Source organism: Corvus cornix, chromosome 13 (assembly GCF_000738735.6).
Source record: "Corvus cornix cornix isolate S_Up_H32 chromosome 13, ASM73873v5, whole genome shotgun sequence".
NCBI classification, from domain to species: Eukaryota; Metazoa; Chordata; class Aves; order Passeriformes; family Corvidae; genus Corvus; species Corvus cornix.
The window spans coordinates 14,592,392-14,610,126 of NC_046343.1; the positions used below are offsets into that span (position 1 = coordinate 14,592,392).

Genomic DNA, 17,735 nt, shown 5'->3' on the forward strand with positions numbered 1-17,735 from the left:
GATTGCCTTTGGTAGTGGAAGTACGGCCTAGTGAGTGGCTCTCCCTCTGAGCTGCCAAAGCGATGCCATTTTCAGCCGAGTGTGTCTGAGGTCTGGTTGAGGCTGCTGGCTCCCAAGAAGTTCAGGTTGGGCTTTGACTTTCTCACTATCCTGGCAAATGGGCAATGCCAGCTGTGGAGGAAGCCAAGGGAGCTTTTACTTGTGGAGGTGTAGAGAACCTTCCCCTCTTGAAGCCATGCTCGGGGCTCAGCCTGGGACATGCAGATCTTCAGCTGGAGCCCAGGAGCCTGGTAGTCCCCGAGCTGTGCCTGTCCTTACAGCCCCTTCTCTTTGTGTGCTCTTCTACCAAGGGACATTGCTGGGGTGATGAAGTAGGCGTATCATTAGATTGGAGAGCGTAGGCAGTTCAGTTTGGGACAGGCTGACCATATGACATCCCTTGGGAGTAGTGTCCTACTTTCAGTATCACCAGGAATCCCTATTGTTAGCCTGTAAGTGGAGCCAAGGGATACCCTCCTCTCCTGTTTCTGTACAGTAGTCCCTCAGGCGATGCCACTTGAGCAGATTCATTGCTGGGGTCTTCCTTGTAGGGCTCCCAGTTGTAGATTATTCCCCACCCACAATGAATGGGGCTGTGGTCTTCCCTGTACAGCTCACTGCACTGGAATGAAGGCAAAAAAAAAATAAATAATGCCAAAGCAGCAGGGGAAAGAGAGTGCCAATAAAGATAAATGATTTCCTAATTAAGCCTGGAGACAAGGAGGGGCAAAGAGGACTGTGGAAGCCTTGTGGGAGCCAGAGTGAACCCAAGCAGGCTATACCACCACTCTGGCAGGGGTCTTCGGGCTGACATTTTTAAACAAAGGGAAAAGCTCATTTGACAATGGATCTTGCAAGAGCAATTCCAGATGCCTTGAAGCGAAGACTCTTCTCAAGCACCGGTGTTGTTATAATCACCAGGGGAGCTGCTGCCTTGCTAACTCTCACGATGTCATTATAAGTCTCCGATATTTGGGATTCGGTTTTAGCTGCTGAAGGCACTTTATTGGAGGGGGGTGTGAAGGAGAGCATCTCCTTTGTTTGTCTGCTTGTTGTTTTAGAGGAGATGATGGACATCAACTTGGCCAATGCACCTGGGACTGAACCAGGGAATTTGAGAACTGAAAGGAGAAGCAGTTGGGTCTTGAGCTCAAACAATCCACAAACTTTGCAAGTTGGGGCTCCTGAGAGAGTCAGGGAATGGACATTTAATCAAACTTGACTGCATTAGAGCAGCTAACAAGTCATGGTCAGTTGCTGGGCTGCTTCAGCTGATGGGCTCTGCAAACTTAGAGGTGGAAAGGAGCTTTATGTGCCTGGAATTTTGTGTGGCTTTTCCAGCCATGTTGGCTGCTTACAAAAAAAAAAAAAAACCAAAAAAAAACAAAAAAAAAAAACTCTCTACAGACCTTCGCCCACTGCAGTTGCAAAATGTCACAGATTAGGTCAAGGCCCTCACTGAGACATGAGTTGAAATCCCATTCATCCTGTTCAAGTTAAAATGTTTTACCTTTGGGGAGCAGGGCTGGGGTGAGGGCTGAGGCTGCTGGCAGTTCATCCAGCACAGCACATCACAGAGCTTGCAGGCATGGACTGGCCGTGGAGCAGACACTGGCGAGGGTCTATGACATGTACCAGCTGCAGGAAAATGGCTTGGGGAGAAAAGAATGGCATGCATCCCAAAGGCTCCAAACTCAGAAAGGAGACCCAAAACTTTATCTGGATCTCTCGCACACCCTGTGTATGACCACGGTGGTGTTTCACAGAGGTTCTGAGCAGTAGTTCCCTGCCCATGTGAAGGTGCCACCCCTTTCCCATGATCTCTGTTCCCCAAAATGCTTTTTATTGGTATCAATATTTGTAGCCTGGCTCTGCTCATCTCGGTTGCTGGGCTCTGCCCAGGGCTGTCCCCATGACTGCTGCTCTTGGTACGGCACCTCCCTCTCCTCCTTGGTTCTTTATAACCAATGTGCTTTGCGTTAAAGGTCCTCTCAGGCCTTTCTCCCCACTTCTGGCAATCCCTGAAGCTTTGCTCCTGCCTCTGATTTGGCCAGCATATCAACCTCCATCTAATATGTGATACGCTTCCAAACTAGGACCTCTGTGCCTTCTCCTCAGCAGCACTGGCTCTCTTTTCCCTGCCTGCCACAGAACCAGCACATGGTTTGGTTGCTGAGACAGTGAGACCTGGGCACCCCGAGGGGGCCTTGTCTCTGTATTGAGGTCACACGCTTTGGGATAACGAGGTATCTGTTCCACATTTGGTGCTGGGAAGTCCCTGGCTCTTGGGAAGCTGTTCCAGTATGAGATCACAGGAAGCAGGGAAAGAACCTGCTGGGAGCTGGCCTCAGAGTACTGCTCCAGGACCTACATTTTCTCAAAGAAATTAAAATCCTGGCCTTGGGGTTGGAGGAAACATTTGTAGGATGGATCAATTGCCTTGAATTCCAGGAGAAGTAATACAAAGGACCCTGCAATGACATCGGGTCTGTGCTTCAGCTGGAGCCCAAAACTCAGCTTTTACTCATCTCTTGATGTCATACCCTGTCAGGTGCCACAGCCTGGCCTGGCACAGAGAGCAGCAGCAGCACAGAGAGCATTGCCTCTCAACACAGCAGCCACAAAGTCCACTTCAGGCACTAGTGTGGGGTTGTGTGTCACTGTCTCTGCTGCCCCACACCTCTTCCCACTGCCAGAACACCCCTGTTCCAGCATTTGAGCCTGGAGGGGGTTGCACAAGTGACCCTGCTCTTTGGAGTGTACTTATTGATCTTCCCCCTCTTGTTGACACTGCCCGACCCAGAAGTGAGTGCAGCCCTCACTCTGAGACCAGTGTCAGTGTCAGCTCTGCAGAGTGAGGACTGGTCGAGTATTCCTCTTAAAATCAGCCTGGCCCAAGCCTGGGCACAGAGAGACCACAGCACTGCTGAGCAGAGAAGGGGCAAATCTGCTTTTCAGGTTAGAACAGCACTTTAATGTTGGGGAACAGGGGTAGGAGAGAGCAGGCAGAGTGGGTCAGGGGATGGCTGGTCCTGTCCTGGGCACTGCAAGGACATTACCTGTCTCCCACCAGCAGGTCAAGCACAGAGCGGGCCAGATGATGGTGTGAGGGGAGGAAGGGAGTTACAGAAGGGATGATGACCAAGCTGAAAACTCCAAACCTCCCTGTCCTTACCCCTCTTATTGGACTGCTTTACTTGAGGGCATTTCTGTCCCCTTTCCCATTTGTTCTTTCTGAAGCTGATACTGAGCTGCCCAGATGATGCCCTGGAGCACAGAGCAGCCAGCATAGGACACTTGTTTTCCTCAAGCACTGCAAGCACAGCTGTCCTGCCCAGCTCTGCTGTGTTCTGCTGAGCACAGCTGGAAGGCAGGGAAGAGATTGGGGTGGCCGTGCAAGGGAGAGGATGCTCCTGGCTGCTCCTGCCCTGCCAGACAAAGGGGCTTTGCCATGGCCATCCCCACACTGCCCTTGCATTGCAGAGATTCCCTCTGCCTGAATTTATCCCACTGAGTGCTGGGGAGGATGAATGTGTCCCCCCAGAGCCCCTGCCCCAGCCCCTGGGACTGCCCAGTGTTTGATGGCTGCTGGACACCACTTGTGGTTTGTAAGCTGGGTATCCTGAATCTTCTTGCCAATCATTAACCTGCTCTCTCAGGGCAAATGCAGCTCGGTGAGAGTGCCAGGGCAGCATGTAGGCACCAATTAAATCTCTGGCAGGATGCAGGCAGTGCACATTACAGCAACTGCTGGCACTCCTGCTCTCGGCAATGCCACTGTGCTTCCTGCCGCTGGCTCTCCGTGCAAACAGAGGGGAATGGAGTTAATGGGTGACCACAGCAGGGCATCCAGTGTGTGTCCTTTGCAAGGGTCATGTTTGGGAATTTCCTTTTCCTAGGGTTTCAGGTGTGTTTACTATGTGCAGTGCTCTTTGTTGACAATTTCGGGGCCACATATGCGGTAGTCTCCAAATTCTCTTCATCAGCTTATTCCTTGACTTCTTTGTTACTTATGTGTTAGTTACCCTATTTTTAGAAGACTAATAAAATACTACAACAGTAGTGATCCTAGAGCTATTCTTGTCCAGAACGATGCAGAAGTGGCTGAACTCACACAGGGAACGCAGAGTGCTCAGTGTAGGTGTCTCGGGGGCAGCTCATGGCAGCTGCTCTCCTGATGCCATGCTCTGACATGAATGGCTTGGTGAGGAGATGACCTGGGAAGATGGCCCCATTTCCACTAGGCAATAGGTAAGAGGGAAAAAATGATTCAAGCTTGACCAAAGTACTGGTGGGAACATGACTACTGTCATGAGAAGTTCCTCCTTGACTCAGAGGCAGGGCCTGTTTCTTCTCCTCTCACTGCACTGGAGGCCTCAGGGCCTGAGCTCACATTTAGATGTCTAAATTACAGCTGATGAGGACACCCTTCCCAGCCAGAATTTGCCAGGATCTTTGTGTAGGTCCTGGCCAAGGGCTCATCTCCCTGTTTCCCATTGTAGTCTGGAGATTGGCACTGAAGAGGGTGATTTACTCATCCCTCCAAACTGCCCTCTGGGGGACTCTTTTCTCTTGGCCAGAAAGGTATTTTGGGGGATCTTCTTTTGGCCAGGCTGAAGGTCTCCTTGTGAATCCTATCCCTCAGAGCTTGCAGACAGCATATTCCCCATGGCTCATCCCTCCACTGGCACTACAGGAGATAATTAGTGCGTGGCTAAGTCATATGTACTGAGGGTCAGGGAAGACAATGAGGCAGATTTTCCCCCGGAGTAAAGAGATGTCAACAGAGTTGCACTGCAGCGAAATGATGGGATCTGTCAGTGACCCTGGCCCTTTCACTGAGCAAACAGCCCGGGGCAGCGCCTTCCTCCAGAAGAATGGCATCGTCTGGCAGCCAGGCACCCTTGTGAATGCACACGTAGGGCTCTCCCAGGGCCTGCTGTCCCCAGGAGACACTGCCCAGGAGCCTTCATCCCAAACTCCTGTGCCCAGTGTAACTCCTTGGACGCCACTCCTTGGTGCATCTGTAAAATCAACCCTCAGGAGAACAAAGTATCTGCCCTGTGGACAGTAGGGGGAAGAACATGACTTTGAAAAGCTGATTTCCAAAGGAGATTTGTGATATTTCAGGATCACTTGGAGATGGTAAAGTAGAACAAAACCAGACTGGTCACCTTTGGAACACATAGATCGGGTGAGGACTTGTCCCTTTGACATCCTTCAGCTCAGCTCTTCCAGCACACAGGCATTATCCATGTTAATTAAAAGGCCCATGGTTAATGATGTGAAGCAAGGTATCTCTGGCTGTTTCAGTGCTTCCTGGAAAAGGGAAATTCTCTTTTCAGTTGTGCTCCACATGAAAGCTGATCCACATCTCCAACCTTCATCTCTTTTCCCCCAAGTCTGTCACCTGACTTTGTACAGCACAGTGTGGAGACCAAGAGGGGCCACACCACTGGCCTGGGCTATAAAAAGCAAGAAAAAGCTCTTGATTTTTCAAGTGGATCTCACAGTCTAGACTAATTTCAACAAATTGTGATGGCAAATAAAAATAAGCTCTTTTGACAGTACACGTCTTGTGCATTAAAACAAAGCAATCCCCTTTGGTTTTGCCTTGATGTTGCTATGCTCCAAATGCCAACATCACTCTTTACTCTGCTCACATTCTTCTCCAGTTCCTGGTAAAAGACCAAATGTCTCTCACCCTGTTCTTGGAGCTGAATCTATCAAGTGTGGCCCCTTTTGTGCCACTAGTAACTCCTAATTCATATCTTTGGGACTTAAACCCCTTTATCTGTAAAAGATCACATCCCTAGGTGATATTCTAATAGAGTAGTGGATTTTTCCAGTTGCTCCACCTGGTGAAATGTGCTGCGGATTGAGATTGCCATGCAGCCAATTATCATTAGAACATCTGTGCTCTGGCAGCCGAAGGCAGCGTGTCCATTGATGCTCTCAGCTCTGGCCTGGCAGAGAGCCCCAGTGTGCTGATGTGCCAGGGTGGTGTTTTCTGCGGACTCTGAGTTAGAGCCTCGCTCTTCCAAGCTGCTTTCAGCATGTGCTGCCTGCAATGCAGCCTGTCCCAGGGCTGGCTTGTAAAACAAATGGTGTATTCTGGCAGAGAGGGTTCAGACAGCTGGGAGAAAGTAATGGCTGGGCTGGGAGCAGTCTTGGAGTTGCATCCTGGAGCCATCTCGCCCTTTTGATGAGCATTTCCACACCTTCCTCTATGGAGGGAGTGGGGAACATGCTCCTGAACAAGGTACTGCAGCCCAGCAGAGCCCACCCCTCATTAGGCACCCATTGTCCCTCCCAGCAAGGTGCAGGAGCCAACAGCTGCAGGGCAGCAACAGGCACTGGATGCCCTCAAATGCTTTACCCTCTCTTGTGTGTTACCTGACTCCTGAGGCAGCACAGCAGTGCGGGCCACGATGCCCAGGGCTGTCCCAGGCAGCGCTGAGAGACTTGGGAGCATTCAGAGAAGGGTGTCAAGCTGGGAGTCCAGGCAGCTTTGCACCACTCAGAATCAGCCCTCTTGTTTAGGCTCCCATGTTGGAATGTGTTGGCCCAAGTCACTGCACAAATGGGTCAGGGGAGACCTACAGTTAGAGGGATTCAAGAGGTCTTTGCATACTGTCAACATTCATTTAAAAATTGCTCCACATGTGGCCCCAGCTCATGCAATTGAACACTTGACCGCATCCTGTAAAACAGGGCAGCGCCTGTTTCCTGGGAGCTCTACCAAGTTGTCTCCAAGTGCTTTTAATTTACTAATATAACTAGTGAGATGTTCCTGCTGTGTCCTTGCGCCGTGCCTCCCAGGAGAACAGCTTGTCAGGGTGTTAAAAAGACGCCAGTGTGCTTCTGTGAAGGGCTTCCTATGGACAGTGATTTGCACAGCCCAAAGAAAAGTCCTTCTCGGATGACACGTGTAACATTGCAACTATGTCCAAGGCTAATGATTATTTTCCACATAAATGGAATTATATTTGCCTTCAGCAACACTGGCCACTGGGACCTCTTTCTAAAACTGGCAATGCTTCCAAGTCTTTAAATAAAGTGACTGTATGACACAGACCTGAGGTAAAAGCTTGGGGTAGAAAGCAGATGGAGATGTTCTCATGAGAAGAGCAGACAGGGTGGGTTTTGATAAGACGGCTAAAATGGAAGGAAATGTAGTAAAACAAGGGGTCTCATGTGGGAGTCCCACTGCGGTCTCATGAGTGGCACCCAGCGTGTGCTGAAGGCTCCTATAGATCCTTGTTAAACTGGGCAACAAAAGGTTTTGCCTGTTAGTCAGAGCCATGGCAGGGAATGAGTCATAGCCAGTGGGAAAGGCGATGCTCCTTCCCGCAGCGCCGCAGAGCTCTGCCGCAGAGCTGCTCCCTCTCCCATGGAGGAGCAGCACAGGCTCTGAGGTGGCACGGGCAGTCCTCACACCCACCTTCTCCTGCTCTTTCAAGGCACTTCTGGCTGCTCAGATGAGTGTGTGCAGCTCAGCCCCGCATGTCTGTAGTCCATTAGAGTGTGTATGTGGGGGAGATGAGGTGCTCACCGTATTTTTAGGCCCAGATGAAGCTGCCAGTGATATGTCCAGGGCAAACCCCAGGGATTGGATGTGCAGGCTGGAGAGGGATGAGTCCTCCTGGGTCCCGTGGGTGTTTGTGCTGAGTGTGTGGCACTGCTGGACACAGCCAATGGAGCACTGACTGCTCAGCATTCCTGCTGAGGAAGGTGCAGAACAGGCATCTCCTCTCCACATCTCCATCTGGCAGGCAGATCCCAGTGTCCACCAGTAAAGTGGCTGTTTTCCAGTGTGGAAAGCCTGTGCTGGGGTGCTGGGACTCTTGGCCTCAAGCCCTCACAAGCCTTTCTGTGAATGAGAGCAGGTGTCAGACCAAACCATGCACCATGCTCAGAGCAGTGGGTTCAGAGGCAGATGTTCCCCTAGAAAATCCTGGGAAGGGACTTGTCCAAATCCTGTCCAGGCTTGAGTGCCTATTCAGCCTGCAAAGTCAGGCAGCCCATCCTGTCAAGCAGGGGTGACCCTCCAGGCAGCATCCCAGGGCCAGGAATGGTTGTCACTTCATGAGGTTGGTCAGCAATCGAGTAAGAAATGTCTGCTGTACTTTTCAACAGAAAGATTTCCAGACTGCAGTTCAACAAGGTGAAGCTTGAAGATGCTGGGGAGTACAGCTGCGAAGCGGAGAACGTTTTAGGGAAAGACACCGCAAAAGGCAGCCTGAATGTGAAAAGTGGTAAGTGAAGAAGCCAGCAAATGTCTCGAGCTGTCTGCCATTCCACAGAAAGGTTCTGCACATGGTCTGTCTTGTATTTTGTTTCATGCTTTCAGGAGATCGAGTAAAACAATCTTGGGAGATAAGAAAAATGCAGCTTAGCATAAATGTTTATCTTTGTTATCTGTCACTGGCAATGTGGTTAATTTACATTTTAAATAAACTTACAGTCTATGTATTTTTTTAAAAAGGGGTAAGGAGGAAAGAAAGCTGGTGGGCTTGATGTTTTCATTTTTTAAAGAATTTCTGAGAAGCAAAACTCACCAGAAGACAAGTAATCAGACCATAGCTTTGTGATGAGTGAAGTTGCTTCTGGTTTTCATCCTAGAATGTGTGCTCCATCTCTTAGAGCTCAGCGGATGGAGTCTGAGTTTAGGTGGTTTTATTATTATCTTGGTCATAATAATTATATTGCTTAACATGATGGTTTGGATGCACCCTCCGGCTCAGAAAGTCCCTACAGTGACTGCCAGAAGCTGGGAGGGCACAGCTAGGGAGGGGATGACTGTATTTCCTAAGCTCTTCCTCCTGCCATTCACAACAGGCACTGTGGCAGCCTGGGCTTTGAGCGCTGGGCTCTGGCTCTGGGCTCTGCAGCCCTTTGCTGGGATCCAGTTTTTTGTTCTCTCACCAGCCTTATCCCAGTGTGAGGGAAGGTAGCTTTCTCCTGCTGCTTTCTGGCAGTATTTTCTCTGTTACCCTCAGCCTGTTTGCCATCCTGAATCTTTTGTTCCGTGAAGCTGCAGCGTCACACAGCCTCCCCCTCAGTTATCCTGCCTGTTCAATCCCAGTGCTTGCAGAGTCTGGAGGAAAGCCGTCCGTGCTCACACCTCCCTGCCTTCATCCTCCATGTCTGTGAGCTCAGCCCTGCTGCTCTGCTGGGTCTATTTCCGATTGTGATAGGAGGGGTGTCCCGAGTAAGAAACTGAGGCAGTGCTCTCCTTTTTTTCCTTGACTCACGCTCGGGCTGTCCCACGCCACATAAACTGCTCCTGTTTGATGGGAGCTGCATGTGCAACCTCCCTTCCCTGTGAGCAGCCATCAGAGCCCTGTCTGCCTCCTCTGCTGCCCCTTCCCCATCACCAGCACCCCTCTCGCCAGAGGAGGAGTGTGGCTGAGCAGTGCCTGCTGCAGGGCTCTGACCTGCACACCAGGTGAATGCACATCTGCACACCAGGTGAATGCACATCTGGCCACTGCAACCTCCAGCTGCCCCTTCCTGCAGGCAGAGAAGGCAGCGCATGTCAGGGTTCAGCTCTCCCGCCTCAGGAAGCCACGCTGTGTGGCAAGGACCACTCACAGCAGGGATGGATTCACACCTGAGGTGCTCAGAAATGTGTTAAGACCTGAAAAACCATGAAAGACACACAGAGATCCCGCTGCAGGGTGCTGTGAATCTGGTGGATGCCCTGCCTGGATGAATCCATGTTCTCAGCTGCCTCGCCAGCCTGCCCCTGGCTTGCTGCTCAGCTGCCCATGCACCTTGCTGCTGTTTGCAGACCACCTGCCAGGACAGCAGTGCCAGCTGTAGCCCCCTGCAAAGGTAGCCCAGGTGATGGTGATCCCTGGAGGCTTTGGCAGCCCTGTCACCCCTCTGCACTCTTTTTTCCTCTCTCCCCTGGAGCTACCCAGAGTTAAGCAGCCTTCCCCAGTATGCAGACACGTGCTGTCCTGGAGTATTCCTCTTCCCTTACTGCTGGGTTTTCTTGGGGTCTCGACAGCTTTCCTCACTTCTGCAAGCTCCCTTCCTCTGTGATACCTTTCAGTAGAAAACTCATCAGGGCATCGGAATCCATACGTGTGTTGTCTCCTGTTTTTTCTTCCCCAGGCTCCCTAGCACTGATCCTGTTGTGGCTTCCATGGCAAAGTGCTCTTTGCTCTATTCCAAAACCACTTGCCAGTTTCAGAAAAGCAGCTTTTCAGCCATACAGGTCTGTTGCAAGTCACCAAAACCACCACATCTTTAGAGAGAAAGAGGGAATGGCTGCAGAGCAGAGACCCCTTGGCACTTAGAAAATGCCCATCAGCCAAAGCCTCACCTCATCCTTCCTCTACAATTCCAGTATTTCCACAAAACTCCCAGCTCAGAAATAAATGTTTTTGCACTGAGAAACTTCGTGAGGGTGTTAATTTCTGTGGAAATGCTTCTGGGCTTAGTCAAAATACGCTGTGCTTTGGTTGTATTGCAGATTTTTATGACTTTGAAGTAAATTAGATGCTTTCTTAGAAAAATGTCCCATTTCCCAGTTCTCTTCATTGAGTAGTCTAATGTGGATATCACATGGCCATGAGGACACAGGTGAGATGTGACTGTTCCAGACTCTTTTTTCTCCTCAGATAATTTCTACACATCTCCTCAACTGCCCTGCCCCTTATTAAACACTGCAGAAAAAATCAAGTTGTGCAAAAAATTCTTTCTGCTTCTAGCTTTTGTGGTGGTCTCACCCCTGTCTCTGACTGGCACTGCACTCCCAGCCCAGGCTCCTGGGGCTTTCTCCTTTGTGCATCCAGAGGGCCTGAGGGACTTCTCCAAAGGTGCTGGTGCTGCCAGCGGGTTTGAATGGAGCTGGTGTCTGTGGCCATTCCAGTATCCTGGTTAAGAAAGAGGAAATCAGCACCTGTGCTTGTCTCCCCTACTGCCTGGGGCCATGGCCACCGTCTGTTCCATGTCCCTCCACCTCTTGTAGGAGCATCAGTTTGTGCTGCAGATCTTCACGTACCCGTGGGATGGAGGCTCTTCAGAAAATCCCACCTTTTCTTAAACTCCACGTTTTTTCCCACTGTCATGTCCTGCCATCCCATCTTTGCGCTCTTGTGGCCATCAGGACTACGAAAACCTCCTGCAGTTTTGCTCATCTCCTGCCAGGTGGACCCTGAGCCATTTCTGCCTCTTTGTCATGACAGGAGGCCCTTCACAGCGAGGGGGACATCGTGCCCTGTGCCATGCCCTGCAGGGACACTCCTTGTCCTGACTCTGTCCCCCCAATCCCCTGCCCTAAACCAGGACTAACACCTTGACAGCCCCCAGTCTGTGCCCCCCAGCAGCACCTGCCCCTCTGCTCCTCCCCACAGTACCTAAGCCCACCCTGCTCTGCTCAAAAGAGATATTTTGTTCACTACTTTCTTACCTTAATTTTCCCAGGAACAACGAAAGCACCACAAGTCTTACCAGCCTCAGAAACTAAAATAGTTGTTATGGAAGAAGAGTGTAAGTACCTCTCCCCCTCTCCCCCCATACAGCTGCTTTCCCCTAATTTGTTTGTTATTATGAGACATTTTGTATAAATGCTTTATTGCCTCCTGGAATCTTCTTTAATCACTCCTTCTGTCTGATTTTTCCCAAAGCCACTGATCTTTCTTTCCCTAGATCTTAAAAAAAAAAATCTGATTTATATTGCTGGTGTCTATCTTGGAGAGGGAGAATTTGATAACTATTGCAATGGCAGCTCAAAGAACATGCTACTTGAAATTGCAACTGAAGTTTAGGCATTCCCAGCTCTTTCAGTACATGGAGTTATTGATACTTGCAAGATGTGCTTGTTATGGCCTTTGATTTAACAGGGGTTTCTTAAATTGCTGTGGGTTTGGGTTTGTTTTTTTTTTTTTTGCGGATAGTTGATAAAACCAAAACAGGTTGTAGCAAGGACAAGAAAAAAGACACGAGTCTTCTAAGCATAGGTAATAAGAAAGTTGCAGAAAATCCATCCATGCCCTGCCATCCCACTTTTTCTGAGTCTCCAGAAAGCAAAACCAGATTTCCCCAAATGTTTAATTTGATTTAGTGTGGCTGAAATGCTTTTTAGCATTCCCTCCTATTCAGCTGTCCCAAAAGCAGTAGAAAATGGGCACAGAGCAATAAAAACCAAGGAACGGATACAAGCGTAGATTAGAATCCCAGGGCCTGGAGGTTGGCTCATCAATTTCTGGTGGAGGATGTTATGTCTGTGTCAGGGGGGTCTGTCCTCAGTGGGAGCCCACCAGAGTCCTGGCCAAACCCCTGGGAAGCCAGGACCAGGCAGGGATTTTGAGATCCGTGCTGTGTTTCCATCCCAGCTGCAGATGCCCAGAGCTGAGAGCACAGCTGACTGTGCCTCACTGTTGGTGATTCTGCTCTGCAGATTTTATGGGGATGTTTCCTCCTTTGAAAGCTCAGTCTTTTATGATTTTAAAGGAAATCTGATTGCAGCCACAGCAGGCACTGGTAAGGTGTTCTTTAAAAGCTTTTCTGATTAGAAAACTGCACTTAAAATGTGCTCTTGTGTAGTGCTTAGCCTTGGACTGCACTAGAGACACCAACCTGAGACACAGCATCATTAATGCCATGGCCACACCATCCTTCCCCAGGATTTTTCCTTTGTTTTCACCAGAAGAGATCCATGCTACTTCTTTGCATCATATTAGAGAAATGCTATTTTCTTAAAAGCCAAATCTCAGAAAGGAAACACAGAAATTTCCCCTTTTGGGAAACTTCTTTCCTCTGTGGATGCATCATCACTGTCTGGGTTTTTTTTCTAACGATGGGAAGAGATGGCAAAGTCTCCAGAGTTAAAGCTGTAACTCACTTTTTCCTTCACATGCCTTTTTTTGCAGTATCTCCCAAGTGTCACCTGAATAACTCAGAGTCTCTCTGATTTTTATGGTGATTGATGTTGTATCATAGAATTGCACGTGTGTACAGCATATGGGGAGGTGATGAAGATGTGAGGTGGGATGATCTGGAGAGCAGACAAGTGTCTCATTCCCGTAAAAGTCTTGCATTTCTTTTCAATATCCGTGTTCAGAGTCACCTGTGGGTTGTCCCACCTTTGCTGTTTCACTGAAATCTTGTAAATCCCTTGCTGGATTTTAGACACTGGTTCCCCCAGTAGCTTGTGTGTGAATGGCATGAGGCACCACTCAGCTTCATTCAGTGGTGCAGTAGCCTCATTCATGGTGAAAACGTGTTAAATAAGACACTTTGTGCTTGTCTTGGTTGTGCAGCTGGGTGGTCACAGAGGCTCAGCTCACAGGCAGGAACTTGCAGGGATGTGGTAACTTGATCATGTGCCCCAATGCACACACAGAGAAAGGTCCTTTATGCTCATTTCAACATCCAGAGAACTTGAAATGGTAACGTGATCCTGTCATGGTGCAGCGTGAGGCAGCTAAACACGGTTCAGGAGTCTGTGGCTATGACAAGTTGGGTAAACAGGATAGGAACCAGTGTCAACACTTAGAAGAATTCTGATGGAGGCAGAACTGGAAGAAGGGTCAAAGCAATCTGGAGAGCATTCTGAGGTGGAAGGCTTATGCAGGACAAAGATAGTAAAACGCTCTCAAAGTTTCATTTTAAAAAGGTAAGATAATGTTTGAAATCCCTGAGAAGGTCAGGCAATCCCTTGTGCTTGCTTTCTGCTGTTGAGTTCTCCTCTAGTTCCTTCCCTTGGCTTCAACAAGCAGGTGAAGTCCTGAGGGTAGGGAGAGAACACAGGCCAGGTGGAGGAAGTGTGGTTTGGACGTCAGGATACAGGAGGATGTGCCAGTGGTGGGCAGGTGCTCTAAACCAACATGTGGATCATTGCAGCTGCTCACCCGGACCCTGCTCGTGCTCTTGGCTCGCTCTGTAGCTGGGTGAGTGCCTGGTGACTGCTTTATCAGCCTGTGTGGGCTGCCAGTGCCCCTGGCTGAGGGTGCTCTGCAGCACAGAGAGGCTCGGGATCGCGGGAGAAGGTGAAATGGGGAGAAAGAGCAGAAGAAGCAGTGCTGAGTTGTGCTGAGAACAAGAGGGTTGGGGGTAATATGAAGCACCTGGAAGAAAGCTGGGCTCTCTGGGTTTAGTTTTGGGGCCTTTATTTCATCTGCTGGGGATCACAAGCCCTCCCCAGAGTCCCTCTAGAGACCCCTGTGGGAAAGGTAGATGAAAGAGTCCTTTTTTCTCCAGTTAAGTCCAACTCTCCACACACCGGTTGGGGTCCACAGATTTCATAGCTGTCATCTGGGTGATGCCATTGGATGAAGTTTGTAGACTCATTGAGGCAATCCCTCTCCAGTTTAATACCTTCCCTGATGCCTAGCATGGCTGGCTGTTGGAAATGTTCTCCTCACTTTGCCAGGTGAGCTTGGCCTGAAGGACTTGCATGGTTGCAATAGCTGCGCTGTGGTTTGTGAGTCACACACCCCACAGAAACATGTGCCACGTAGTTGTAGTTCAACCAATCCCCCCAAACCTGCTCTCAAATCCAGTCTGGCATGGCCTTTACTGGGTGACCATGGCAGACCTGCCTGTGATTTGGCTGGTCAGTCCCCAGCCCCTCCAGCCTGAGGCCACTGAGCTCTCCTGGAGCTCCCAGTGCTGCAAACGTGAGCAGGGTGCTCTGGGTTTGGAGTTGAAGGGTGTCCAGCCAGCCCAGAGCATGGACAAGAACAGACACAAGTCTGGCCATGTGAACAGAGCAGTTTTCAATATTAGACTAAAAATAAGTCCTGGCGTGGTCTTTGCTCAGATAATTTAAACCCCTTTGCTGGAGGTGTGGTCGTAATTGAGCGGAACCTGCACGCACGCAGGCACGGAACCTTGAGGTGAATGTGGGGATCTCACTGCCAGTCTGCAGGGAGCTGTGTGGTGCCTGGCAGCTGCCAGATCCTGCCCACTGCTCATTCTGCACACTGTGTATTTTTTAAGTAGTCACACAGCTACTACTCGAGGTGTGGTGTAAGGACAGGCAGTGACTCTAAAGGCAAAGAGGGGCAGGATGAAGTGTGGGGTGGGAGCTGATGTCCCCTGGGAGCACTGAGGCTGAGCCCAGCCTTCAGAGCTGGGCTGTGGACCAGGGGATCTGCTCTTCTGGCTCCATCCTGGGATCCTGGTGTGTTGCTTCACTTCTTGGGCTTCAGCTGCCTTGCTTGCGAAGCTTTCACGCTGGCATTGGCTCTGCAAAAGGATTTTTAGGTTGCTGAACAAATCCCCTCATTGAAGTATCATGTTGCTGCTATTACAGTTGATGATGGGGATTTGGGAAAATGAAATGCTGCACTGCTGTAGTGTGCATTTCAGACCCCTCTGGTAGAGAAGAGCATAGGAAGGGCTCCCTCATAAAGCTGGAGAGATCATTCTAGAGGAGTAACTTGAAGCTTGACAGTAACACAGGACTTTGGCCCTGCAGTTACTGGCTGTCCCATGGAAACAGGCAGCCCCTGAGTGCTCAGAAACCTTTAAACTTGTTTCTTAGTGAAACCCCTGAACAGTGCAGATGGGAGAGGTGAGGAATGCAACCTGTGCTGTTTTGATCAGTGGCATCTGATGCTCCATGATGAGAGTCTTGCGGTCTGGTGTTTGTATCTTGGGATGAACTCCTAGTCTGCAACTATTGATCCTAATGATCCCCTCCAGAACTGGAAACATGATTCCAGCAGGATCTATTTCAGTAAAAAGCGGGGTAAATATTTGGTCATTTCCAAATGAATAAACACACAGGAGCAGAATTTTTATGACCTCCAGAGTCCCCAGTCTGCTGTCAGGCAAGCCCCAGTGTGCACAGGCCCTTCTGATTTCATGTACAGAGAGCAGCAGGCAGCATCCAGACTCTGCTCAGGTTTATTGCGAGAGGAGGTGTTGTATCAGACACACAGAAATCTGCCACAGAGGGAATGGTGAGGATCACCAGCCCCTCCATGTGTTAATCAGTGTAAATCATGGATTTAGTGTGGCTCGTGCCAGGATTACAGTGCTACAACAAGAAATATCTTGGCCAGACACCTTCTCATCCATGTTCTTCTAACAAGTAGTTGGATGAACTCTGTTGAGGGGAACCTCAGCAATTCTGTGTTTTATCAGTAAGTACACGAGGCATATACAGAGCAGGTAATCTGTATACACTCCCCAACCAGCTGAGTTCATCTGTCTAACTGAATGTCTAAATATTGAGAGAATAAAGTGTCTGTACTCTATGAACCCACCAGCCACAGCTATTTATAAAGAAGAAAAGGAGTGGCGAAGCTATCGCTGTCTCCCTGCTCTCCTCGACAGTAGCTGTAGTTCGTGAAAAATTAACAATAATTTATAGTCCAAGCTGCATTAATTAACTCTTTGCAGGGGGAGTATTTCACCAGACTTCTGAGAACAGGCTGGTGAGCTACCTGCAAAGGTTAAATGATGTGCACGGCAGGAATTGTGTAAGAATCCCTGCACAATCATTAATGGCCTTTCTGCGTAGATGGGTTGTGGGAGGGGAAGTCCACCCAGCAGAGTCACTGCCCCTGGCTCTCTTCTCTGTTGCCCTGTCATTGATGATAGTCCAGAGTAACTGAGGCGTGTGGTGGAAAACAGACTCTCTGAATGACTCCAGTGCTGTGACTCTCTCGTGTGTTTATGCTGCTCTGTCCTCACTGGCTGGGGCAGCAACAATAAAACGTGGCTGCAGATCATTCACAAACACATCATCAAGAGGCAGCCTTCTTTTCCCTGTCCTCACGTCTTTCCTCCTCTTTTTTCCCTGTCCTCACTTCCTTACTCCCCTCTTTTCTTCGCCTCCTTATTCCCCTGTCTCCTTTGTCCTCACCTCCTCCCTTCAGCTTTGTTCTCAGTCCTGGGACTGAAGACCAGCTGGGGATCTGACCTGCTGATGGGTGAGCTGCTCCAGCCCTTCTCTCACCCTGCAGGGGCTTTCTGACCAGGTTGCCACTGTGTGTCTCAGGGGTGCCTTGCTCATTCCCTCTGGTCAAAAGGAAATGCCACCACTTGCTTTCCATAGCTTGCCTCGTGCACACTCCTTGTTTTCCGCTTTTAATTTGTGGAAGTACCTGGGGAGGCTGTTAGTGCATGACTGGTGTTACTGCACAACCCCCTCATCACATCCCACTGCCTCCATGAGTCCTGTTCCGCCCTGCTACCACCCAAAAACTGCTCCCTTGCTTATTCAGTTCTCCACTTATCTCAGCAGCTTTACAACTTTCCAAGCCATTTGGGATAGATGGAGTTGTGTTGGAGGCTGAATGAAGGACTTATTCTGCCAACCAACCAGCCAAGGGGGGGTAAAATGTGCTGGGTACTGTGCAGCAGTTAATGTGAAATAGCTGTGGGGAGTAATTTCTGGATCACCAGGCACAGCTGTGTAGTGTTTGGCACAGAGGTGAGAGTACCTGCATGGCTGTAAATGAACTGTGTGTGAGGTTCCCTATACCAGCGTCAGACATCCCAGTGCAGATGACTCTGGACCAGGCATGTAGTTGTTAAAGTACTTGCAGTGGCCCAGGCTGATGGGGAATAGAGCTAAACACCAAGTAACTTGTGAATCTGGGTTAATTCTCCCACTAATGAGGTGGAAACCCACTGAAATCTCCTTTGGCATCATGCTTTGAGGTGCTCATGTGTGATCTGCAGCCACAGGGTGTCAGAGGGCCACGTTTCAGGCCAGGCACAGT

At 49.7% G+C, this 17,735-nt stretch overlaps 1 protein-coding gene across 4 annotated transcripts in view; it reads left to right on the top strand.

The window, feature by feature from the left end:
- The window catches only part of NRG2 (neuregulin 2), a 156,250-nt gene that overhangs the window by 103,378 nt on the left and 35,137 nt on the right, over positions 1-17,735 (top strand). For 3 of the 4 annotated variants that reach the window (XM_039559363.1, XM_039559361.1, XM_039559362.1), the window contains exons 3-4: positions 8,179-8,297; positions 11,479-11,544. In XM_039559363.1, the coding sequence (XP_039415297.1) occupies positions 8,179-8,297; positions 11,479-11,544 (185 nt within the window). The remainder of the gene's footprint in view (positions 1-8,178; positions 8,298-11,478; positions 11,545-17,735) is intronic. The other variant, XM_039559364.1, reaches the window with a different exon arrangement.